At 40.1% G+C, this 26,756-nt stretch overlaps 1 protein-coding gene across 2 annotated transcripts in view; it reads left to right on the forward strand.

The window, feature by feature from the left end:
• The window catches only part of ITPR1 (inositol 1,4,5-trisphosphate receptor type 1), a 247,403-nt gene extending 229,707 nt beyond the window's left edge, over nucleotides 1–17,696 (forward strand). For both annotated transcript variants that reach the window (XM_073351182.1, XM_073351183.1), the window contains 2 exons: nucleotides 5,059–5,220; nucleotides 12,827–17,696. In XM_073351182.1, the coding sequence (XP_073207283.1) occupies nucleotides 5,059–5,220; nucleotides 12,827–12,913 (249 nt within the window). In that variant the 3' untranslated portion in view covers nucleotides 12,914–17,696. The remainder of the gene's footprint in view (nucleotides 1–5,058; nucleotides 5,221–12,826) is intronic.
• The last annotated feature ends 9,060 nt before the right edge of the window (nucleotides 17,697–26,756 follow it).

The following is a 26,756-nucleotide window of genomic DNA, read 5'->3' on the forward strand; positions in this document are numbered from 1 at the left end:
AGGAGATAAAAACAGTATGTGCCCTTCAGAGTGCTTCTGATGGAACTACAGGTTGGCTTGTTTTGCCAGCACTTGGCTTATCCCAACTGATTTTTTTTCTGCTTTGTGTGGTCGATCATTTAGGCCTGGGTTTCAACAGGGATAGGTTTTGCAGTGATTCTGCTTCTTTGTTGGAGGGAACACAAAAGAGGAATAGGGGTGGTAATTAGAAGAAGGGAGCCTTCCTTACAGCTCTGTGTTATATTATAGAACATCTCCAAAGCAATCCTAGTCAAGGGGAAATACAACTATGATCCTCTTCCCTTTACCGATCATTTTGTTTAGCAGAACAAAGATGTCAGTGTGAGTTTTATTTTCTCCCAATATTCTCCCTCCACCCCACTCACTCTCCAGGTGTGGGTCCTTTTTATTCCTCTCTGCTTCCTCTTTCACTCTCTCATCCTATTTTTTTATTATTATTATTTTTTTATAGAAGGGCTCAGCAATCATTGCCCCTTCAAGAATCAGCCTGTTGGAGGCATTTGAGATTGCCACGCTTTAACATCTCAAACAATAAACCCTGGGCTTCACCTCTGCCAAATACATGCCCATTTTTTGACAGGAATAGAGGTGTGAGGGGAATGGGGGGGCGGAAACCTAAATTCAAGTCAATGTAAAGGGTTACGTTTTTTTATAGTACCCTAAATACTGATGGACCCCAAAGCACTTTTCAGACTGGGTGTGTGTTCTATACAGGAGCAACATATTCTAGTGCTGAAATGCAGCCACCTCAGGGAAAGTTGACAGCAGCTCTTTAACAGTGAGTGTTTGAACAGTAGCTCAGGAGGAAGTGGGGAAGAATAACATTGTTTTGAATTTGAAACCGGTGGGAGAATTTAGGTAAGAAAAATAAGCTACTTGATTTGGAATTTGTTGAACTCCAGGACTAACATCCCTCTTGTTGGGAATAGTGCCATGGATTTTAATGACCATATCTGGTTTGTATCCCATGTACAAATTTGGCAGCACAGTACCTAATGCTCTGCTGAGGCACTGGTTCCAAGTCTGTTGGGGTAGGTCCTCTGCTGGGGATGCACACCAGCTGAGGATGTGGCCTACTATTTGCAGTGCTCTTCCTACCAGCCTAAATCTGAGGCTAGAGAGCAACCTGCTGAGTCACCAGTACCACTTCCTCCAGTCCACAAAATGACCATATCCCACTTGACCCAGCATCACTTCAGAGACCGGCTGATCTCTCTCACTGGGTACATTTCACAAGAACTAGGTGGGTTTCGTTACTATTAGCACATTGATGATTATTGTTCTAACGTGATCATCCAAGGGCAACTGTTCGCACACTCTTCGACCAATTAAGTCTTCCATCCAGCCCAGCTGTTCATGATATAACGTATCCCGGTTTACTTAAATAATTTACAATGAAACAACTAGAACTAGGTGGACGGAAAGGGTGGTGCTGTAATTTCTGAAGGAACAAGGGAACCTTCTTTGGGTAATCCTACAGCAGCCCTTCATCATGATTATTAACACTGCGTAGTGTTTGTCTGTAACGAAATTCTCTCACCTGTGACAACAATTGTCAGCCTTTGGACTGTTTAGAAGATACAGCAGTGGTCATTATTTTATATTCAAATGCTGTCTTACTCTGCCTCTGGAAATGGTGTCCATATATTGAGTTATCTCTAGTTGCTTTCTTCATGTGAATGGAAAAGGTAACTAATTACAAACCTACAGGAACAATGAAAAGTTAGGTTTTTAAAACCACTAGTCTGTTTTCACAGACAGGCTAAGTGTGAGGAAGTGGGGGCACATTGTCTGCCTTTTCAAAAAGGGGAGGAATGTGAACTCCAAGTGGAGAGAGTTGTATCTAGCCCATTACTGAAGGAAAAGTTAGCTTGATGTGAGGTGGAGAAAGAAACCAGTGGGATTCTCTTTCATTCATCTCGCCTCAAAAAAACCCCCAGGCATCATGATTTTCATTTTCATGCTTTTCATTTTCAATATTCAGATGAGTAAACAGAGGCCCAGCATAGTAGTAATGACTTCACCCAAGGCCACATGGCACTTCAGTGGCAGAGCTGAGGTTAGAACCCAGATTTGTGCCTCTATATCGTGCTTGCTTTTGAAAATGTGATTCTTGAGGAACATGGTTAGTCCATCTGTAATTTATCAAAGGGTACCTTCTTTCTGCCCATTTTAACCACTGGACATGTTTTTAACTGAGGTTGCATTAGAAACCTTTCTTAGAACAGACTTTCAGTGGAAGCAGGGAAAAGCAACCCCTTCTCAGAATGCATCACATCTGCATCATGCACGACGGTTTCCTCTTTTTTTTTTTTTTTTTTTTTTACATTTCCAAGCATGGACATTTTAAGAGGCTGGTCAACATCGCCCCCATGTCTGAGATTGTAATGATATTTGCTTTACAGGGACTTTTCCAACTTTACCTAGAAAAGAGCTAATCCGAAACCCAGCACTGTGGTTAGCCAACTTCCGTCAGTGGCTTTAGTCAGTTCGTCTGTTTAAACAGAGGAAGCTGCTACTGTGACGGGAAGAGGGAGCTGACTGCACAGCCAGGATCGTGCTGCTTCGGCTTGTAGGAGGACCACAGCAGACAGTACATAACAACATTGGTATGCAGGATGCCAGTAGTAACTAGTGGGGGGGTGGGGGTGGAGGCAGGAAAACAGATTAGGAGTGGAGCTTCAAGTTTATGGCTCACTTAGTGTATTCAAAAAAAATACCAAAGCTTGTGACCAAAAGATGTACGGCTATGTCTTTAAAGAGACCTTGGTGCTTTGCTTAAAGTTCAACAGAAACTAGATCATCACGATAAACCTTTTCTTCAACCTTGAATAGAATTTTTCTGTGCGAACGGGATCCTCCTGGGAGACGCGCAGGCTTTGGGATCCATGACACAGAGGTAGACTGCAGTACTTACAGACCCAGCAGGCTTGCCAGCAAATGACCTTTAAACATTCCCCTTTTCGTTTTTGATTCATTTTTCATCATCTTAGTTTTAAGGTTTTAGTGTGTTTGTTTCACAGAAAAAAAAATTGGGACAAAATTCTAGATGAAACTGTCCTTTTTCCCTTGCTTCTTTTTGTGGTGCTGGTTGTGTTTTTAAAAACAAAATTAAACTAACTGTTTGTTTTCTCTTCAGGTGGAATGGAGGAGGTTAGAACTGTGTATGTGTGTACACATATTGACTATTATGCCTTTAGCTCTTTATTTTAGTAAAGGGGTCTAGACAATTATATTGGGTTAAAAAAAGGTGTTTGGGGGGCGGGGGTTGTAAGTAAAGGGGGCCCATCCAACTTGCAATCACTGTGCTTTACTGCATTATTTTGTCCCTTTAATCCTTCCCTGCTTGATACCTGCCCACCCCTTCAGCCAGACTTGTTATTTGACTGGGCATTTCGGTTCAGTTACAGCTGGATGTTACCAGATAAACTTTGAGTGTTGGCCAGACATACAAGCCGTGTATAATGAAGCAGCAGTGAAGTGATTAAGCTATCTAAAATTGATTGGCAACATGCGGTACATACCGTCTTGTGGTAAAAATACCTCCATAAACAAAATTCCTACACAGCCTGTTAACCCTTAGCAGAGATTTTTAAACTTTTTCATAATAATTACTAACAGTACCCAGCTCGTATAGAGTGCTCTTCTCCACAGATCTCAAAACACTGTACAAATGGAATCAATAGCATTATCCCCTTTTACCGTTGAGGGGAAACTGAGGCACAGAGGTGATGTGACTTGCCCAAGGTCACCCAGCAGGCCAGTGGCAGCTCTGAACCACCATAATACCAGTACCGTCAACCCCAAGTTGTTAAAATGCCATATCCCCCAAACTCAAGATATCTTCCAAAAATGATATATTTTGGATTCTTTTTATTTGCTGCCTGTTTTCTGAGTGATCGATTAGGATGCCTGGAGGTCACGTTTTCAGGCCTTCTCCACAACTATGAGGGCTAGAGATTTTTTTTATTATTATTATTATTATTATTATTTTGGTGAATGAAACCTGAAATTCTTGTGCTGTTTACTTGTCTCCAGGAGTTGGGGCTTTAAGAAAACCACCAAATATCACAAGACTTTTGATAAAATCGTGAGAGTTGGCAACTCTCTCATCCTGTGTGTGTCTCTTGGATCGGTTTTTCTACCTATTTGTGATCCCGCAGACCACTTCCCTGTTCCCTAATTATCAAATTACACCCCCATTGCAACTAGAGTAATTGCTTATACCGCAAAAAATTTCAACCAACATTTTTTGATTTTCAGCTGGGGCAGTATTTGGGTGTTTTCACTAGAAAAAAATTTCTCCAGAAAGCAAGCACTTTGTGATAAGTAATTTTTTTCCTGTCAAATAAATAGTTTTGACAAAATTTTCCACAGCCCTAATTCTCAAACATGTCTGTTCAAGGGCACATCTAGCATGTTCATCTTGACTATGTGCTTTGAAAAGGTGTGTCTCAAAATGGGAGACTGTAGCAATAAGGAAGCCAACGGGATTGCTATGGATGTCTTTGCAAAGCACTATTTAAATTCTTTATTTTTTCCCTTGTGAAGCAGGTTTGGATTAAGCAGCCAATTTAGATCTCAGCTATAGCAGTTCAAGGAAGAACCCCTGTATATCTGTGGATAGGAGGCTGGATGGCAGTAGGCTCCAGAATTCTGACTGCTGATTTCTAACACTGGTTAATGCATCTTCAAGTATTAACTATGGCCAGTTCGTAGTAGAGGACTCGTATGTTATGGTGGAATATACCTGTTCTTAAGGCTGAAGGAGTACACTGGCAGGAAAGGAGAAACGTAGGCTACAAAACCTTTATCCCTCTTACTCTGCAGTGCTGTCCTGTCTCTCCAGTGATGAAATTCTGTGGTGAGGCAGTTCTAGAAATCTCCCAACAGGGTGCAAATAAAACTGAAAGTTTGAACTATTGAGAGCTTGTGACTGAATAATATCGTCGTGTGCTGAAGATTTGCGCGCACACAGCCACACGCACAGTTTTGTCCTTGTCTAGCAATAATCATGTCCTTGTGTCTGAATTCCAGGAAAGAAACCTTGATTGGTTCCCTAGGATGCGCGCCATGTCCCTTGTAAGCAGCGATTCTGAAGGAGAACAGAATGAACTCAGGAACTTGCAGGAAAAGCTAGAATCTACCATGAAGCTGGTAACCAACCTCTCTGGCCAGCTGTCAGAGCTTAAAGATCAGGTAAGGAAGTTCTAGCAAAACACAGTTGCAGTGAGGGGGATTAGCTACTGATAAACTTCAATTGGATGGAGAGTACTGGAACCTCCCCGAACATTTGGAAAATTAGGGGAATTTGCAATCACTTGCTGTAAAGCTGGGGATAGAAAGGCATTTTGGATTAAAGAGTTTTGTAAAATCTGGATTGATCTGTATTGGGAATTGGATGTTTACAATTTAACTGACTATACAAACAATGTGCAGAACTCCTTGTTCACTGCTGCCACAACAAATTCACAAGTTTAGAAGAATCTCCAATCCAAATTCCAGTCATACAGCCAACCGAACTGTCCAGTTCTAACAGAACTGAACATTTTCCAATTTACCCATCTTTTAAAAAGTAAAACTTGTTCTAAAAACCAAATCAAATTCCTATTGTGAGCTGTGTATATAATGATTTCTTATCCTGAGAGTATAGAGTAATCCCCCTAAATCATGAAAATATCTTGTATGACACTGCCTATTGCCTTCTATAGTAAAGATTACCAACTGCAACTTCAGTTATGGGTCAATGTTACTCAGCAGACTTGGTTGTAATACACTGACTTCTAATTGACAATAACATTAGAGTGAGAACTCAAGGATTTGAATGTTAACTTTTGTTCTAGATCCTTCCTTTACATAGTTATTGCAATGGTTCTTAAACATTTAAGGATAGATTTCTTTTAGAAATCTCTTTCCTGTGACTGTGTGGCCTGGCAAACTATGAATATTTTATTATGGATGACATCCCAAGGTGAAATGCAAGTTGTATAAAAAGTTACCCTTCATGAAATTTTTACTCTAGTGAATTTTATTGTATTCTGGTCTTCGTATGTGTGTGTTTTGCTGGAAGTCTGTACACTGCTAAATCCCAGAATATGCAGAAATATGCGCAAACTCTTATGCAACCTAGTGACCACTCTCTTATTGTTACATACTCGAGGTACTTGTGGCTACATCATCCATACATGTGTGACAGCAAAGAAGGCAGCTCCAGCACTTAACCACAGGCATCCAAAAAGGGAGTCTGGTAATTTACCCTGTACCGGCGAATATTGCCCTGAAATTGCTTTTATTCAGTTTTCAACAGCAACATCCCTGTGAAGAAAAACTGAAGGAGTGTCCCAAGCAACACAGTTCTTGGTTCTCTGTTCCCATTTTCCTCTGTTTAAATGGACACAGACCCTCAAAGAACCCTTTAAATAGTTATTTAGACCATGTCTCTTCCCTTTTTACACAATACTTCCTGTTGGCCTACAAATGGGAAATCTTGGCCCACTTGGCAAAAATCCATGTTTTGTGGGGATACCACCTGGAGCCACTGCTGTCAGGAGATCAATACGGTTCAATCGTAGGTGCTTCTTTACTATTTGCTATTAACAGCGGAAGCAGCTTGGGGCAGGTTCTTTTGGACCATATTCATCTCAGAGATGGGCCTCCCCAAGAAAGCTCAAGTGCCAAAACCCTTTTCCATTTTGTGCTTGAAGTGTCCAACTGAAGATAAAGGGAGAAATGCTGTGGCTTGTCTGAAATTTTATATAGCACAAAATTACTAGTTATGCAGCTTTGAACAATAACCTGAACCAGAAGAACACACCAACACCTTAATTAATTGAGTTTATAGATGTAGGCATTGGGTAAAATTCTTTGCTAACTTGCACATCATGGAATCCCAGAGCAGTTGATGGAGTTGTACAGGCCACAAGTAGTCACTGAATTTGGCTCATTATCTCTTCAACGTTTGATTTTTCCTACTGTAAAATGGTTGACAACTTTCTCTAAACTGATTGGTTGTTGCCACTGAGCCTCTTCCTAGGGGTGTTTCTATTATTGTAATTCCCATTTTAAACTGGGATTAGTTCCACTTTGAATTAAATGAGATGCACCATGCTGCAGGTAGCCACTATTACAATCCAAACTTAATCTATAGTAGAAACAGACTGTTATCTGTCAGGAGATAATAGTTCACTAAAGACAAATACTACCTGTCTGGCACAAATCTATAATTTGCACCATGCTTCCTAACTGGCAAAATTCCTGTTGTTCAGGTCTCCATGTACTGCTGTTAGAGTTACAGCTGAAGGTTTTATGGTGCATGGGACATAATCTTGCCAGCAGGCTGGCTAGGAAAAATATGTGTAACTGAGCACAGAGTATGAAGTGAATTAAAATGTTGCTGGTTTTTAACTGAACTATTTTATTATACGCTTGCTTTGCAGTTTCAGAACAGTACACTGTGCAAGCAGGATAGGAAAACCCAGCCAAGGAATCTACTCTCAGGAGTGCATTTTCTGGATAGGAAATTTAGATTGATAAAGTAGGTTTCAGAGTAACAGCCATGTTAGTCTGTATTCTCAAAAAGAAAAGGAGTACTTGTGGCACCTTAGAGACTAACCAATTTATCTGAGCATAAGCTTTCGTGTAGCTCACGAAAGCTTATGCTCAGATAAATTGGTTAGTCTCTAAGGTGCCACAAGTACTCCTTTTCTTTTTATTGATAAAGTAGTTAGTCTCTGCAAGAGAATATTGGCTGAGATGCTCACTGTCCTTTTTTTCCACTACGTGCTCTGCTCTTCTGATGGTGAGAATCAGTCAGGTTAATGCAGGGGTAGTCAATAGGTGGACCTGGGCCAAATCCAGACTGCCAGTTGCTTTTGAATGTATTTGTCACGGAGTCCCCGGGCAATGCTCTGGAACTGCTCCCTACGAAGCCAGTCAGGACTCGGGGGAAGTCTCCTTTCTGTGAGCAGACTGTCTTAAGGAGACAGCTCACACAACTTCCACCTTCCTGGGTCTGACCTCGGAGCATTCAGCAGCCTCTGCCCTTCTGTGCGCTTCCCACAGCGAGTCCGCCCAGGCAGGCTCCTGGGGAAGCCAGAGGGTCCTGCACCCCAACTTCGCAGTCAGACATGACTCTCAGCCAGCCAGTAAAACAGAAGGTTTATTAGATGACAGGAACATGGTCTAAAACAGAGCTTGTAGGTGCAGAGAACAGGACCCCTCAGCCGGGTCCATTTTGGGGGGCAGTTAGCTAGACAACCACATGTGCACTTCACTCCATGTCCCCAGTCAGCCCCAAACTGAAACTCTCTCCAGCCCCTCCTCCTCTGGGCTTTGTCCCTTTCCTGGGCCAGGAGGTCACCTGATCTCTTTGTCTTCAACCCTTTAGCTCTCACCTTGCAGAGGGGAAGGGCCAGGTCATCAGTTGCCAGGAAACAGGGTGTTGGCCATTCTCTGTGTCCAGACCCCTGCACACACCTGCCCTTTAGGGCTCTGCAACGATCATACACCCTTATCCTACCACCTAGATACTTAAGAACTGGATAGGGGAAACTGAGGCACCCCCACAATATTCAGAGGAAACATTAAGAACAGCCCCACTTTGTCACAGTATTACCATACAGTAATACTTGTAGTACAGTAATCTAATCAATTTTCACTTTGTGCCAAATATATATTTTCATCAGTCAATAATTTTGTGGCTAAGTCACATCTCCTTTTAACCTCGTGCTTGATGGAACCATTGGCACTGATCAGACTTCCTAGATACACATAAGATTCTACTTGTTCTATCGAAACTTCATCTATTATCCCTTTTCCAAGATGCAATCACTTTTTCATATGAGTATTTATTGTAAGTCCAAGTTGACTGCAACAGTTTTTCAAGGTAGCAAAGAATATTATCCGTTCAAATGTGTCTGCCAGTTGCACAACATCATCTGCATAGGTTTACAAATTTAACTCTAGATCATCCAATCTCCAGCCCTCCCACTCGTCTGACATTTAGTGTCCAGTTTCAGAACATGATGAAAAGTGATGGTGATTCCGTGCCCCCTGGTCTTATGCCACACTTTGACTTGACTGAGTTGCTTAGTTTTTCACCAGTTCTTATGGCACTGCAGAAGCCCTCATAAATAACTTCTGTAAATAACATCCGATGAAGTGAGCTGTAGCTCACAAAAGCTTATGGTCAAATAAATTGGTTAGTCTCTAAGGTGCCACTGGTACTCCTTTTCTTTCTATAACTGCAGTTATCTTGTCTGGAGCTCCAGAATTTTGCTACTTTCCATAATGTTTCTCTCCAAACCAAATCCTCTCTTATCTATGCCTTAATATACTCATTGGGTCACTGTCATGCCACTTTGCCTGGAAACAGTTATCTTAAACATGTGACGTAGGTCTTCCTGTTAGAGGGTCTGACTCATATCCACTGCAGTCAATGGGATTCTTTCCATCAATTTCAATCAGGCCTTGGATCATGCCCCAGATGTATTTATTTCTAAAGCTTGCAACTTTCTACTGCCCAAGCACAAAGAACCTTCCCTTGTTCTTTGTGAAAATAGATAGCTACTTCACTGCAAAGGCAGAAGAGGAAACCAGCTTCATTAATGTGATAGCTCTTAGGAATTCCCCTAAGTACTGTCACTGAGATAACCCTGCTTAAGTTGCAGGATGCTCCAATTATGAGACAAAACTAGTACATCTCTCCATCATATTAGGAAGAACTGTCTCCAGGAAGAGGAGCTAGCTCAGGGATTGTTCTGAATCAAATAAAGGGCAAATCTTTCATTTGTTTGCTTTGTGATCTGGCTGATCCTACAAGTTTCTGGGGATTGTAAGTGTCATTTAAAACTGAAATTCTGAGTGTCCACTTTGAAAATGCCTTTGAAATAAAATAAAAATGCACCATGAACTATTGAAAATCTGACCATTTTTAATTCATTACTGTAAATGAGTATGAAGCACTTGCAAAAGGCATTAAAGCAACAAGTTACAAAAGTAACTCCCTCTCCAGTTAAGTAACTCACTCTCCAGATCAAGACAAAAATTGCTCCATGGGGTCTTTGACGCTTCCAAACGCCATACTAGAACAATGTGATTCTGCATCTAGGTTTCATTTTGTTTTCAACTTGCATTTAGTCAGCTTATGCTTTCCTTAAAAAAAAATTAATTCCTCCTGTTAACTAAACTTGTATCAAAATTTAGCATTCTGTTTAACTACTGTCCTTCCCTCATTCTTCTACCATTTTGCGTGCCTCCTTCATATCTAATTGTTTGAATCCAATTGCTACTCACAACCTTGTCCCCTCTGAAAGCATATGTTTTATTAATTTGTCCAGTGGAAATAATAGAATAATGGAAATAAAACCTACAAATAGGTTTTCTCTGTTTGTATTAAGTAGTTAATTATATTTTAAAAAATAACACACACTTCAAACCCCATATAGCATTAGGAAATCTAAGGGTTAGAGTAGGGGAACTGAGCTAGGACCTGAGTGCTGCTCCACTCCTTTGGTGTGACTTTGAGAAAGACACAACCTGATTCAGCTCCATTTGAAAAAGTCTCCTTCTATGAAAGTTAGATTGTGACATTTACCTATTGGTTAAAGGAGCATATTTACAGATATGTACATCATAGAGGTGATTAGATTAATTAATGGTGTTTAAAATGCTTTTCAGTCCTCTAATGAAAGGTAGTAGCAAAAGGATAATTCTGAAGATTGTTCACGGCAGTCCAGTCTGGTTGAGTCATCTTGCCGTGGCAAACTCCATACTTTAATTATTCAATGCCTGACCTTAGAAAGGGAGAATTTATTCGGTCTCTCAACGTATAGATTTTATGTAAATCTGCTCAAGTGTGTTTACTGGTAGAGAGCTGAAAATGCAAACAGGCTATCTGTTATCTTGGCATTGATTTACTGTCCCTATCAATTATATTAGTCAGTATTTGGAGTGAAATGTCCCAAAAACGAACAATTACACAGATTAGTAACCTGCATGAATATAGACATGATAGAAAAAGCACTATTTGGTTCAAATGAATTCCAAGCCAAAACAAGGGCCAATAACAATTCATATGATATGAAAAATGGTGGAAATTCACATTGTAGCTCAACTTTTTAATGAAAAATTATTGTATAAGCTGTATCTGGTTTGGATGCTAAATTTTGGTAGAGTGGGAACAATATCTAGAGACTGGTTTCTTACAACTTGCTATTCAGTGTAAATGTTTATTATATTAAAGTAACTCCTAAAACAGAACGGAAGGAGTATTGATTAAAAAACTCTAAGTATCTTGACAGATGCATGGTAGCCTGGCTCCATTTATTTTTATTAAGTCTCAGTATGCTCAGTCCAGGGGAAGAAGAAATAAAAATGGAACAAGATTGTGGTCCTTTTGTGTGTTGACCAAGTAATGCCATGGGGGATGAGCAGTAAGAAGGTTGGGTCTCAGCACTTTTATGTAAGTCTTGGAATTTGCAGCCATTGTGATGGTAATGTGATGGAGGCTGAACAGTACCCATGTTATCCAAGGAAGAATCATTTGGTGTTAGGCTGGAGTTAGGGAGCCTGAGTTCTACTCCCTGCCAAAGATTTCCTGCGTGACTTCGGGTCAGTCACTTCAGGCCTACTCTTCAGACCCTATGAAAATCAGGCCCTATGAGTATGTCTACACTGCAATTAAAAATCGACGGCTGGCCTGTGTCAGCTGACTCAGGCTCGCAGGGCTCAGGCCAAGGGGTCTGTGTAATTGCAGTGTAGATGTTCGGCCTGAACCCGAATCCTGCAAGCCCAAGTCAGCCGACACAGCGAGCTGTGGGTTTTTAATTGCAGTGTAAACACACCCTATATCTCCTTCTGCGTCAGTTTCTGTAGAATGGAGATACTTACCTTCTTCAGGGGTGATGTGAGGACAAATTCATTAATGTTCATGAAATGCTCATATACTAGGATGATGGGGACCACAGAAATGCCAGTGTTACTGATTAAACTGGTGTGTTGGTTGTCTCAGGCTTTCAGACCTTAGCAGATTTCTAACAAGGTGTTGGGAAGGGTTGAACGCAAAGAAACATGGATGATGGCTGCTTTGCTGTGCTCTGGATCACAATAATGAAAGGATATGCTTCTCTATTAGGAGTGTCACTCTCTTTAGCTCGTATACCTTCTTCCCTCTCGAATTTGGTGGTGGTATTACATTTGATGTAAATTATTATTGGCAAACATCCAGAATTTTGGGACTGAGGTTACAGAAAATGTTTTGTGGAAAAATATGTAGTTTTGCTCCTGTGTCCCTTATTTTGCATTATTGCCTCCTATCTCAGCTTTGGCAAATCAGGAGGAATGTTTGCATTCTTGTGACCCAAGAGTGAATTTCTACAAACAGTTGATATTTTCAGACTGAGATGAAGTCTCCCAACACACAGTACCCCTACTTTCCCCAAATAAGTTGTGGAAATAGTGGGAAGTCTACAGAGAATTATCAACACAGGAAGTTTTTGAAAGCTATCATCTAGGTTAATTTCATGCCAGTAATGTGGCCTTCACAGAACAGTTTTTTGCAAAACAGCATCCGTCATCTCTGAATACTTAGTCACATGAGCAGGTTCACAGATATCCCTGCTGGGTTCACAAAACAGGGGATATGATTGACCTTTTTAATCTATTCATGTTTAGCAGCCGGAAGTGCATTATTTGTAGAAAGTGGGTTTCAGAATAAAACCTAACCACAAATACAGCGATGGTTCATTCTGTGAGCTGACGTACAGGAAGTGTCTCGGTCTAATGAGCAAACTTTTTAATTTTCCAGATGACAGAACAGAGGAAGCAGAAACAGCGTATTGGTCTCCTAGGACATCCTCCTCCCGTGAATGTGAACCCACAGCAACCAGCATAAATCAAAAGGGTCGCATATCCCTCTCAAAACAACATGAATAACGCTAAACAAGAGTTCAGATTCAACCACTAAGGCTGCTTCTATGTATGATTAGTTCATTTGTAAATACCCTGTTTTTATATGTATGTATATGACTGCTACTATAAAAATCTGGGCATATGTATTGTAATTAGATCTTGTTGGCATGTGATTGGGGGTTATACTTGTGCCAAAAGTATGAAAATTGCCTTTTATTGGAAGGACCATAGAGACCCCTTGAATTGCACTTGAAAAGGATTGACTAAAAAGTATGTGACTTGTATTTTGTATTTAAAAACTAGAATAGCTAGTATTTATGTTTTTATACAATTGTGCAATATTAAATATGCAATCACAATATACTGGTAACTCCTAAACATCCTAAAGGGAGTACACATCTTTGAATCTGGTGTGTTAGTACAATGTAATAAATAGTTCAAAATTACAGGTGTAAATGAGGGTGCTGCCAAACTGTGTTCCTGGTGTTTCATACCCCTGGGCATTTTTGTACCATGCGTGTAAATATCCTGAAATGCCATATCTGGCTGCCTCTTCCTCCTAGGGTTAACATTGGGAATCTGAGCTGTTAAATTGGTATACATTTAAAAAAAAGAAAATTTGGTTCTTAAATATTCTTTGGAAGCCTCCAGATTGAGGTGTGTTTCAAATGATTATTTCTTAAATATAGGAGACCACAGAAGCTCAAATGTTAGTTTTTGAAGAATTCAACAGATTTCTTAAAGGGAACTTTTTATGCAAAATTAAGTTTGGGATGAAAATACACTGCTAGTAAATCAGTGTAATTTCTTAGAGTTTTGTGCCATACCATTTAGATGGTTTCTGAACTTAACATTCCCCATGTAGCCTTTTCTTCTTTTGTTTGTTCATTAGAGATGCACATTCCCAGCCAGGAGTTTTAACAGACATGCATTGCACCATTAAAGTATGAACTATCCTATTTTAGGACTTGTAGTTGAGCACTGACGTAGGTAGTACTTATGAAAGAGACTCTTCTTTGGGGTTGAGTTTGTGTTTTCCCTCCATTTGGTCACTTTTGTTCCTGGTATGAAAAATATGAAAGGAACCTCTTTTTTTATATCTGTCACCTAGTTTTGTACATGGACCTCATTTTACAGTAGCTAAAATTACTCTGCAATAGTGTCTAAAAAAACCCAGCAGAGTTATGGATGGAGAGCTACGAAAGTTTGTAAATGCATAAACAGAAGTATTTAAATAAATGATGCAGAATAATACTGTACAGTTGACAGACTGCTGTTAGTTTGTTCCCTTCCCATGAAATTGTATTAGTTTTACCTGCTGTCCTAATCCATGTTCCTTTTATTAGGCTAACCTTCCTCTACTTGAAAACCACATGACTGAGTAGCTAGAATACTTTAAAAGGCAAGGATTTTCTTAGAATGCTGAAATGAGCCATTGAGGGGGTGATCTTTTATTAACAGAGCAAATAATTGACCTTTGACAGTGGAAACTACAGTGTTCTATAAATCTCTCTAGGGATGGTTCTCAAGCTTTTATGATCGATACCTTAGCTCAGAGACTCTTCATAAGAGCAAGGATAGGGAGCCGATGTCCCACCAATTGTTCTGCCCACCCCGTGCAAGCTGAAACCTGCAACAGAGCTTAAAACACACTCCAGACCCACGCACTGCGCTCTCAAGAGCGATCACTACAGATCAGAGTGCACACACTTGACTGGGAGGCAGCAGGAACTAGCTGTGGTACAGTTAATAGGTTCTTAATGTGGTAAAAAGGTACAATTGTCTGCAAAGGGTAGGAACCACTGCTCAAGATCAGAATGAAATGTCAGATAATTTGCAATGAACGGGGTGGGGGGGAATCCTGATTAATACCACTGTAACCAGAAATATTTTTATAACTTGAATTTTTTTAATTTCTCAAGTATGCCAACAGCTTTGTTTTACTTTCTGCCCGTCGTTCTCCCTTCTCCGCCCCCCTCCTCCCCCCCGAATTAACACTGTCATACTAAAACTATTTTCTTGTAATGTTTAGTTTTGGAAATGAGCCCTTGGTATGTACCAAGTCTTTTGGTACTTTGGTATTTATTGCTCTAGTGGATAGTCCATCCAGTAATATTTGTCAATCAATGAAAGAATCAAGTTAGTCTTCCTCTCCTGAATTTCTTTGTGGCGTGTGTTCCTTATTCTCACACTTCTCCCAGGTGGGGGAATAAAAGAGAAGGGAAAAGGTCCCTCCTTGAAGTCAGTGGCAAAATTTCCATTGACTTCAGTGGTGCTGGATCCTGGCCATAACAATGACTGGGGCTTCTACGCATTACCACAGTACAAATAAATAATAGAAATCGGACCAAAAAAACCTCCCATCTCCGATCACAGACAAGTGTAAGGGGATTCCGACTCCTGATTCAAACGTTGCAGATCATGCCTACCTGTACTTCATAAAGAGACAAATTGAGAACCTTTATTTAAGTGCAACATTTATGTGCTGTTAATCTTTTGTATCCAACAAAAGCTGATTGTGCAACTTACTAGAGAAGAGCTAACGCCCTATTTGCATATCATGGACTATAAATGATCAGGAAAAATTCCTCCAGCTCTAAAAACAGGTGCCATCAATGCTTTTAACCCAAGATGTTTGATCATATATTTAGTCCAGGATTCAGTGTTGGGATCCAAGAGGGGGAGTGACAACTTCAAGACTCTTACACGTCTATACTTTAGAAGACATTCGAGACTCTTATTGTCTAACTCGTAAATTTTTTTCTAACAGTATGATAAACCTTCCTAAAGACAGCTCTGAAATGAACCAATATCCAGTATATGAAATCCTGGAAAATGTGTGGAGTTGGCATGTAATTTTTTAACTCAGTGGAATAACTTAACAGCAAAAGGTAACTTCCAGGAACAAAACTACTACTGTCAAACCACAGCCCTAACATGAGTACAGAAGTAAAGGACAGAGACTCGGCCTTCCTTCTTGATGTGTATAAGGCCAAGCCTAATGTTTCTCCTCAATGAGTAAAATAATATGAGCCCCACAACTTAGTTTGCATCTCATTGACTGGTAGGTAATTGGGAGAGGGAGAAGGGATATGCTGTTTAAAACTTTAAATATTTCTATAGCAGTTATATATATTTTATTTTGGACATTAGATGACACCAGACTTCCTAAGTACCTCCCAAGTATTTTTCAAACATATAAAAAAAATAAACTTCTCCCCCTTACTCAATCTATAGGAGAAATAACTGGACTAGTTTTATAGGAGTTCCATTTTGTTTGGGTGTGAACAACTTAATGAGGGAAAACCAAGAAGAAGGTGAAACCTACTTCCCTCAACCTCTGTGAGAAGCAAGTATTAATCTCTCTACTTCACTTTCCATCGCTGAAAAGTAAGTAACTTGATGCAGCTTACCAAGGGGAGTTAGTTAAAGAATTAAAAACTCTCAAATTCTAATCTGCCTCCCAGCCCTACATGCACACCACATTTCTCAGATTCACAGGACTTGTAAAATGAGGTTCCCATATTTTAAAGTTTGGGGGTATAATTATTTGTCTTAAAATAACTTTGTCCGTGGCTAACCTGAATGTGTCCTTCTGAAGAGGAACAAAGAATCGGCTAGTTTCACTAATAATGGAAAGTTATAGAGGGGAAGTATCTCCAATTATTTTTCACTTTGCATCAATGGCTGAATTGCTGACTGAGAATTTTCTTCACTAATGAAGCAGGTGACATGGTAATCAAGACAATGCAAAAATGTTTAGAAAATATAGTTGTAATGCAGTGGTCCTATGATTGCTACAAAGACTGTCTAGACTTGTCATCATTTTACAGCAAATTGGCACAGAACAGGACAAAGAAACTTGGATTACGGTCTGTGTGCTAACGGCAGGGACTCTCAATAGAACTTGTGTGATGGATACCTTGTTATATAATGGAGTCTTGATTGATACTTTGTCAGTCAAGTCACAATATAGCTCCACATAACAATTCAGCTTGTCTCCAAGACTGGGAAATGCTCCTACACACATACTTAATAGGTTTTTTTAAAATTGCCTATTGTATTTTTGAACAAGAGAAACATATTTGGAGTACTTTTCCTTTTACGTTTAAAAGATATAAGCATCTGAAGACACTGCCTTGTGTTTTCTCTGTTCCATGGTCCTACTAACAATTCTTTAATTTTTGCAGACACTTATAACATGCCTAAAATGGTACATAAAAAGACTAATGCACAAAATGTATCACCTGCAAAAATGTCCAAAGTGATCATTAAAAGTAGCTGCAGCAGTATGACACATGGAAACTTGGAAGATTCTAACACTGAATTTATTTTTTTAAATGAGATTGTTGATCATCATGGGACTGGTTTCCTAAACTCTGCAGTGTATACACCTTAACTTGTGTATTTTCCGACGTTTAAGGACTTAACTGTGCAGCCTTAATGCTTAACATCAAGTATTTGCATTTACAAATGAAATAACCATGTTGTTAATCTTTTAAAGATATGACTGATACTAAATCATGATAGAATGATTCTTAGAGTAGAAATAGTACAAATGTGAAGTTGACATTTGTGTTGGTGAAATAAGTGCTAAATATTGCAGGGTGGTGAGAGATCTTTGAGTCTGATATTTTTTAACTACCTTATCCAGTTTTCTTCAGACTCAATATTGTAATTCAATAAATGTCAAACATGTGTAAAAGTAAACTGAACTGTGTTCTTGTCCCATGCCATAGTACAAAGCTGATTTGTTTTTAGCAACGAGCAAAGATGCTGGAAAACCCCTACAAAGATTTCATTTTAAACAAAAAGTACCAAAAACTCCACCAGTTTTGCATCACAAAGTAGTGGTTAAAGTAAAGACTTGAGTAAAGCAGCATGTTTGTGGTTTTTGTGGGTGGATGGATCTCAGAATGACTATCAGTCTTTCAAAGGGGAGATCTGCATGTCATCTCTGCATATGACAAGCAAAATCTATAGTGACAAATATCTTTCCAACATAGTCTACAACATTAGCCACATAACCCTCTTGCTATACACAGTACTCATCATGTCAGCACTTGGAGTATAAACCCCTTTTTTTCAGACCCATAACCAACAGTGAGATAAACTTAGAAAGGAAAGTCAAGTATGGAAGTGATACTAAAGCTGCAATCAAACGGCACTTCAAACATGCTTAGTTATGTAAGATTAAAACTGTGATATGTGTATAAGTGGCACCATACCAAATAGTTGCATTAATTTATTTATCCTACTTTTATGATGTTCTCATGGGTACCTGTGGCACTTTTCTCTGTAGTATCTGAGCACTTGAGTATGACTACACACTGATGCTTGGAAGTGAAATTACATCACACTGTAAGGAAAAAGAAAACTAAAACCACTTGAATAATTATGCCAAATCAAAGGAAGTCTCAAGCAATTTAAATGCAGTCACAATCCAAGGATGCAGCTATTGTATGTGTGGAAACAAGCTGACAACTGGTAACATCTCTATAGAAGTATGTTCCCCTCCCCACCCCCCCAAAAAACACCACCACAGAAGCAAGAACACCAGAACTTAGTTCAAACCAGCTTTTACATTTGAACAGCCATCATCTGTCAGATCCCTCCTGAAAATTCACTCCTACCTCTTTAGTGTTCCATCACCCATTCTCTCTCTGATGCTATCTGCTCCCACTCTGGCACCTGGTCCATTTTTTTTTTCCTGTTTAGGAAAAAAATGTTTAGTGCCTCGATCTCAGTGAGGGATTGACTCTGCACCATTCCCACATGTTGAGTAGTACTTACTCACTCATTGGCAATGGAACCACTTGCACGGGTAAGTGCTACTCTCTGCTAAGGAAACAGTGCAGAATCCAGGCCCTTTGATTGTTAACTCCTTGCTGCAGAGATTTTTGTCGTCTTGTCTGTTTCCTCCTGTGGTGCTATATAAATAAATATACAGGGCAACAAACGTTAACTAACCATCCCAATCTTCTATGTATTAATTTTTTTAAACAAAGTACAGTGTCTATAGCTTACATTGCAGTGTGAATCTAATGTAGTGGAAATAATATAGTTGTGAATTCCATTAACCTTTGTGTTTTCCCATTTGTTTTTACATCACTGTCTTTAGATGAGACTTGCTGAAATATAATCCATTATCTCTATTGGAAACTATTTATGTATAATATGAATGACAGAAGTAACAATGTACTCACAAATCATACTGCAGAAAATGATCTCTCTCTCTCAGGGTTCTATTGTGGCTGACAAGTTCATAAATGTAGTTTTATTTAGACATCATACAGATTTAATCAACATGCAATTCAGACATTTTAAGGGACCATTATGATCATCTAGAGTAACTTTCTGCATAATACAAGCCATAGAATGTCACCTAATGATTCCTGCATCAAGCCTGATTACCAGTAATTGAACCATCCCATACCTTTCAGAAAGATATCCAATTTTGGTTTAACAATTCCACGTGGTAGAGAATTTACTACAATCCTTTGTACTCTGTTTCAACAGTCAATTGAACTCACTGTTAAAAATGTATGTCTTATTTCCCATCTGAATTTTTCTAACCAACTTCCAGCCACTGAATCTCATGATGCATTTGTCTGCTAGACTAACGTCAAGTATCAAAGATCTTCTCTCTGAGGAAGTACAGTATTTTATATAAAACAATTTAGGCTGTGTCCCCTTGGGCAAACAATTTGGTTATATAAAATAAAATATTCATCTAAACAATACTCTACAGAAAGGACATGCTCTCTCCTGAATTAAACACCCGAAGTATGTGTAGCCTGAGTTGTGATAAAAGATGAGCTGATTTTAAAATAACTAGAAAACTGTAGGATTATCACACACTGTCTCTAACAAGAGCTGTGGAGGGGCAGATTTTAGAGGAGCTAATGACAATATGTTAACACTGATTAAATCCTTGTATGGGTCTCTGAATAGGTGTTATAAAGTGGAAAAATAAATAGGCAACAACTTAAATTGTCCAGCCCTAAATGAGGAGATGTAGTACATGGAACAGTGGCAGAGAGACACAGGTAGACAACATTAATCAGCACAACTGGTACTAACTTGGAGGAAAGTCCCATTCTGTATATACCATGGTTGCGAAGAATTACATTAAAGTGTATCCAGTAGTATCATACCCCCACCTGTCTGAAAATACATAAATCAGTAACTAACCACTACTACAAAGCATATGGCCAAAGTCCTCATCTGCTGGACCTTCCCTTGGGCTCAATCTTAACTGAAATGAATATTAAATAGGCTAAAATATAACCTGGTGTTAACTACTTCTAATCTAGGCCCTTCAGTTACATTGGATAGATTTCCACAGGACAGACCTATGTCTCACATGCATCAGGTATGAGTCGGAGCTCTCTCCTGAAAACCAGGTATTACCATCTCCTGAAAACAAAAACACCCACTATCATTTAAAAACTAGTTCTCCGAGGTTGGCCAACAAAATGATGGAGGTCAACCGTTACTTGATACTCAGAAAAAGACAGCTCCTCAGCCCTCAAGACATTACATTTACTATCTCTATTTATATGTTAAATTCAGCAGCCTCTTCCTGCAGAATAGGCTATGCTGTGCACAGCTGGTGACCTGACTGATAGTTAACTTAATCTGTGTACATCATTACTGTACTATAACTGCTGGACAACTGATACATATGACTCTTGCTATGCTTAATTATATTAGGGTCATATGTTACATCATCTCTGGAATGTACTTTGTGAAATGCCACTAAAAATCAAGGTGGAAACAACTGCAAGTCATTAGCCTTGTCCTGCTTCAAGAAACATGTGACGATCTTTTAACGCACATGCTGGTACTGTATGAGCATTCCTCTGTCCAATAAAGGAAAAGGCCTTTTGTGCTCTGTTCAAGGCTGTGAAGCTGTAACATGCTGCTAAGGTGTTCATGAGGTTGCCTCCCTGTCAGAACACAGCCCATCAACGTAAAGTCTGCCACCAGACCATTGTACCCAGGGGCACTGTCTGGCTGGTCTTTGGAGACTAATTGTCACTGACCCCATGGCAATGAAGTAATGTGTGTCACTTCTGGATCAGATAAATGCCAGTCATTTTAGAACCACTACTACACATGCTACTGAGAAACAGACAGGAAACAACAAAAAGTCCCACAACCAGTGCAACATAAACTCCAATCCTTACCTGGAATGCTCAGTGTTTTTTTTTCTGGTGCTCATTGTTACTTATGGAGTCACAAATCCTTGTTAGCGTTCTGTTAGGTATACCTGACTTTTCAAACATTTTGTTCTATACTGAGTCAAAACTCAACCTAGTTTAGCACTCCTAATTTGGGGGGAGGGGAGGAAATCAAACTGTCAGAAAATCTATCCTTGTGGAGAGGGGGAGAGGAGTTTAGGGTATAGAAATACCAGCATAGTTGAAGACGATTTGAAAATATACTCTTAAACTTTTATCTTCGTTATTTTGGTGCTTTCAGCAATACACAGTTCTGAAGTTACTGGATTTTAAGCTTAAAACCTGGTTCTTCAGAGATGCTGACCACTCCCAACTCTCATTAAAACTAATGGGAGGTGCAGACACACCTCTGAAAAACAGGGGTGACATCCTGGTCCCTTTGAAGACAATGGCAGAACTCCCATTGACTTCAATGGCACAAGGCCTTCCCTCCAGCTTCTTATACTTCTCCAACTCCCTCTCCCATTTGAGCCCCATGACATCCACAGCCTGTGAAGATCACAGTATCATGGCCCAGCAAGGACAACTTCACACCTCTTTTGGAAGCTGACTGCAACAACAGATTGAGAGCAGCACGATCTAGTGACTTGAGCACAGGACTGGATTGCTGATCCTAACCTGTACTCTAGGCATGATCTTGAGCTCTGTCTCTATCTCCCCTTTTGGAAAACAAAGTCAGTAATATTTACTTGCCTTTCTGTGGTGTTGAGAGGATGAATTAATTAATATTTGTAAATGACTTTAAAAATGAAAAGTGTTATTATTCAGGAGTTGATCAAAGGAGTAAGGGAAACCCTATCTCCTATATGTATGTAATGTATATGTTACTTTTCAGTTTTAAAAAATGAACTCTGTAGAACAGAAAATAACATTTTTTAGAAAAACAGAACAATTTAACTCAGCACTGTCTTATTTTAAATTGGGAGGGAGTTCTACATAAGAAACCAAATGTTGCTACTCTCCTTTCCTAACGTTTAGAGTTTTGTACTCTACGTTTTGTTGCAACTTTAATTCTTAAAAAGTTGTACATTTGGTGTTTGTTTTTTTTAACTTTCACAAGATCTTGGAAGTTGCCATGTGATTATGAATATTATATTTATTTTCTTGACTTGATATTTGTCACAGTAATTTCTGAAACCATATATAAAAATTTTAAATGAGAAAAGTATACAAGTGTTTCTTCTAAATTAAAATCTCACCTGTACAGGCCATCCTCAATCTGCATTGTGTGTGACATTCCACATGCAATTCAAAAGCTGTTGGGTGTTTTTGTTGTTTTTTCTCATGTCTATTTGCAGGTGACATTTAAAGTTAACTTTTTTCCACTCTAGCTATAACTCAGCAGTGTTAATTTGCATTAGTCTGCCATTTGCATATAAGTTGCTTAAAAACTGTTTAAACTGGAATGGTCACTCATTGTGGAGTTACTTTCATTATGCACTCCTCCCTATCCAGATTCCTTTCTGCATGTATTTTAGTGGGACAGAATGATCCTGGTCTAGGATATTTGGTCATATTAACATCTGTCATATTTCCACATTATAGTCACCATCTCAACCCTTTCATTATTTGGAACTGTCCCATGTGCGAGAAACAAATCTCCCTGCAAACCATACAGATATCTTGCTGATCCTCTTTCTGGCTATATATGGTTTAACCAACTAATGTTTATAAAAGTGAACAGCCCCTAGAGAGAAAGCTTCATACTCATGTGCATTTTTACATACACTGAATTTTTATATTCTAACTTTTCTTAGTGTTGTTCTTTATTCATATTTTAACTCATCTGGAAGATGATGGAGGGGCGAGGGTTACTCACACAAAGGTGTGCGCACACAAAGCTCGTGTTCAATTTCAACGAGTCGTTCCAGCAAAACTATGTAGTTAGCTTCTCTTCTTCTTGGGTGAGCCACTATCACATAAGCTGCCAATTGTAGTTTGAGAAAACATAGTTAATGTGTGAAGGTTGCTGGCAGGAGGAATTAAATTAATACCAAGAAACTTAAACTCATGTAAAAAGATCCACTGATGTTATGTGATTACTGTACTGAAAATTTTTAAAAGAAAACAATTCTAAAGTTAGAACTCTCATGCCCCACAAAGCTTCTATTTTTTAGTATTGTGTCAAGAGCCTTGAAGTTTTTAGACACTGATGAAGCATTCAAAACAAAACATTCCGCCCTAAACTAGCTTAATTATATACAAATTTTTAAAAAGCCTCTAATATCACGGGTAAAAACCAAACTGATTGCAACTTTACCAGCTGTATTTAGTTTATTCATTCTTGTATTTTTAAATGGGACAAACAGGTTTTTATATAGGCTAATGCAATGCTAAGTAGCAACTTAAAGAATTGGCTCTCCCACAACTACTCCTGAGGAAATTCTGCATGGCAGTGAGGAGCACAGGCCACTGGCTGCATTGAGGTGGGAGATCACCCTGAAACCGCCACCTCCCCCAGTGCAGAAGCTTGGCAATGACGCTGCACCTGACCCTTACACAGTGCAAGGGTTGGGCCTGCCCCAGAAACACCCCGGGGCCCTGCTCCTCTGTGCCACGTGCACCAGGTGTGGGTGGGCAGGCTCAGCCCAGCAGGATCCAATCGTGGAGGGGCTTAGTGTGGGGGATCCAGAGGTGGGGTAAGAGGTTTCTGGGTGGGGCAATCTGGGTGCGGGCAGCTCAGTGGGAGATCTGGCTGCACAGGGGCTTGTTGGGGGGTTCCGGGTGCAGGGGCAATGGGACTTTGCAGGGGATCCAGATAAAGGCGGTTAGGGCTCAGCAGGGGGGGTCTGGGTGTAGGAAGATGGGGCTTAGTGGGGAGGTCTGGGTGTGGTGGGTCCAGGTGCTGGGGGCGTGGGGCTTGCAGGGGTGGGGTCTAGGTGCAGCTGCTTGGGGATCAGTAGGGTGGGGGTCTGGATGTGGGGGCCTCATCAGAGGGGTCCAGCTGTACAGGGTAGGGCTTGTCAGGGTGAGGGTTCGATGGCTGCTTAACAGGGGAGCCCCAGCTGCTGCTGCTGCCAGGAAGCCGCATGCCCAGCTCTCGCTTCCCCCTGCGATTCCCCTATCCCTTTCTTCTTCATCCCCGTCCCCTCACTCCCACATTCCCCTTCCCCTGTCCTATTCCACCCCATCTCCTTCCCCACTGCCTCCCCCCACCCACAACCCCACCCTCCCTTTACCAAGCCCCACCACCAGCACTAGGGTGACCAGACAGCAAGTGTGAAAAACAGGGTCGGGGATGGGGCAGGGGGTAACAGGAGCCTATATAAGAAAGACCCCAAAATCGGCCTATCCCTATAAAACCGGGACATCTGCTCACCCTACCTGGCACTCACTGTTGCACAAAAAACTCGAAGGTTCTCAGCCCATAGAAGGGGAGCCCAACGGGCACAAGGACATAGGAGGAGCGTTAGCAAGCAAGCCGACACAAGGCAGCCTTCTTCAGTTGGGCAGCTCTCTGCCTGCAGCAATTGGAGGGCAGGGAGGTGCGGCAGTGGCACGTAACCCAGTGTACCCCCCCCACGCCTAACCTCTGTTTGGATGGGGGCAATCCCCCCAAAAAACTGCACCCATAGTCATCCCCCTTTGCTTCCCTGCCATTTTCCGCAGGGAAGCACAGGAATTCTGCGGGGCAGGGGAGCATTTTCTGGGGGCGCGCAGTCAAGCAGAATCCCCCCCAGGAGTACACAACAGGGCCAGCTATTCCCACAGATGAAACGATGTTCGAAAGAACCCCAAAGGTCAGTCCCCTCAAAGTTCCTTCCTTTATTGAGTTGACAAGGTAAACCCACCCATGCGAAAACCAGCTTTAATAACTCTTAATAATTATTTGGAATGGGGAAAATGACCCCACTCTCAAACTCCCTTGATGTAATCATGTGAAAAAGTCTAAGCGAGGGGGTGTGGGTGGGAATCTCTCCCCTTTTGACCTGGCAAAGTATATGCTTGAGTTACGGTATGGCCAATGACATTGCTAGTTATTTCATTTGATTTGTACTGCCTACCACCTTTCCCTCACTATTGAAACACCAAACAAGAGCATGTTTAAAATACAAGGCATAACATTAGTTTCTAGGACTGACGTTTGTTTTATCCTGCACTGTCAGTGCTGCAGGAAAATTAATCACGTGATCTGTACCTATTTGTATTTACATAAAAGATTAAACAGACTTTGACACAGGATAATGCTGAGATGGCCAAGATACTTACAGAACTGTGGCAGTGAAGCAAAGGCATTTGTTCTTTTCTTTCAAAAAGAAAAAAAAAGACATTGATAATGCACTGGTATTAAATTATGACTGGTTTCAAAGTAGCAGCCATGTTAGTCTGTATTCGCAAAAAGAAAAGGAGTACTTGTGGCACCTTAGAGACTAACCAATTTATTTGAGCATAAGCTTTCGTGAGCTACAGCTCACTTCATTGGATGCATGACTATTTCTATTAAACTAAGTTACTCCAGCAACTGGGGCAAATATTTATGACTAGTATGGATTGTATCTAATGGAAGCTGGTCTCCTTGTTGTTATATTGTAGTAGTGCACAAAAATCCCCAAGTGGGCTATGTGCTGTACAAAGCCATTGTAAGTCAATGACATGCCAGGTAGGTGCAGCAGCATAAAAGGAAGTGCTGGAGAGAGGCCTAAATAACGGCACTTGTTACTTTTCCCATAAATTTAAGGAGGGTTTTGTTTTTGTTTTTTTTTAAGTATTGCAAACTTTACAGTGTGAATGGCCAACTTTTGAGTTTTAACTCTTTTTTATGTGAACAATAAAATATGACAGTCTGCATCATAGTGGTCATAACATTTGTATATTATGCAAATACATGATGCTTGGGGCATTCGGAAAGAACAAGGGCCTGTCTACTTGAAATGTTGGATGTGCTTCTTGAAATTTATGCTTAATTTGTTTAGCAACAGATGGCCTAAACAGTTCTAAAACATTTTTTTTTAGGAATACCATATATTATAAAATAACCCATCTCCCTCAGTTGTGCTCAGAATATTATGAATTAAAACTGGACTTTTGTTTACTACTCTGTATATAACATGCACTCACAGAGCTTGTTGCTGGATGTGCTGGTTTAACAAAGTCACAACCAGACACTTCTATCTCTTTACACTTTTGGTAAGGCCATTCTATAGTGTAACTCACTGTACAATTCTGAGTTCAGCTTTATTTTTTTTTAACTAATGCTAAAAGATCAACCAATAGAAAAACCTATTAAAGCAGCCCGAGAAGTCAGTTCTAATGTAAAGTTACCTGCTTAGTTTCTCACAAAAAACAGTCTGTTTGCAAAAGGTCATCTGAAATTTGTTTGTGATTCTTTGCTACAAAGGCTAACCACATCCTGGCACAACAAATGTTTGATAAACGGACAGTACACACAAACTTGCTGTCAGTCCAGCTGTTTTTTCTGACTCTGCACTTGAACTGGCCCTATGACTTTTTCCAGATAACAGAAGTTTGATTTACACAACACTGTGCAAGTGCCTGGGTGTGGTCCGCTTTCTCTACTATTACACTGAATTTGCAGTAAGTTCCTACATTAAGCTTTGAAAACAGTGACTGGTAAAGTGA

This window comes from Lepidochelys kempii, chromosome 7 (genome assembly GCF_965140265.1).
Source record: "Lepidochelys kempii isolate rLepKem1 chromosome 7, rLepKem1.hap2, whole genome shotgun sequence".
Classification (NCBI taxonomy): Eukaryota; Metazoa; Chordata; order Testudines; family Cheloniidae; genus Lepidochelys; species Lepidochelys kempii.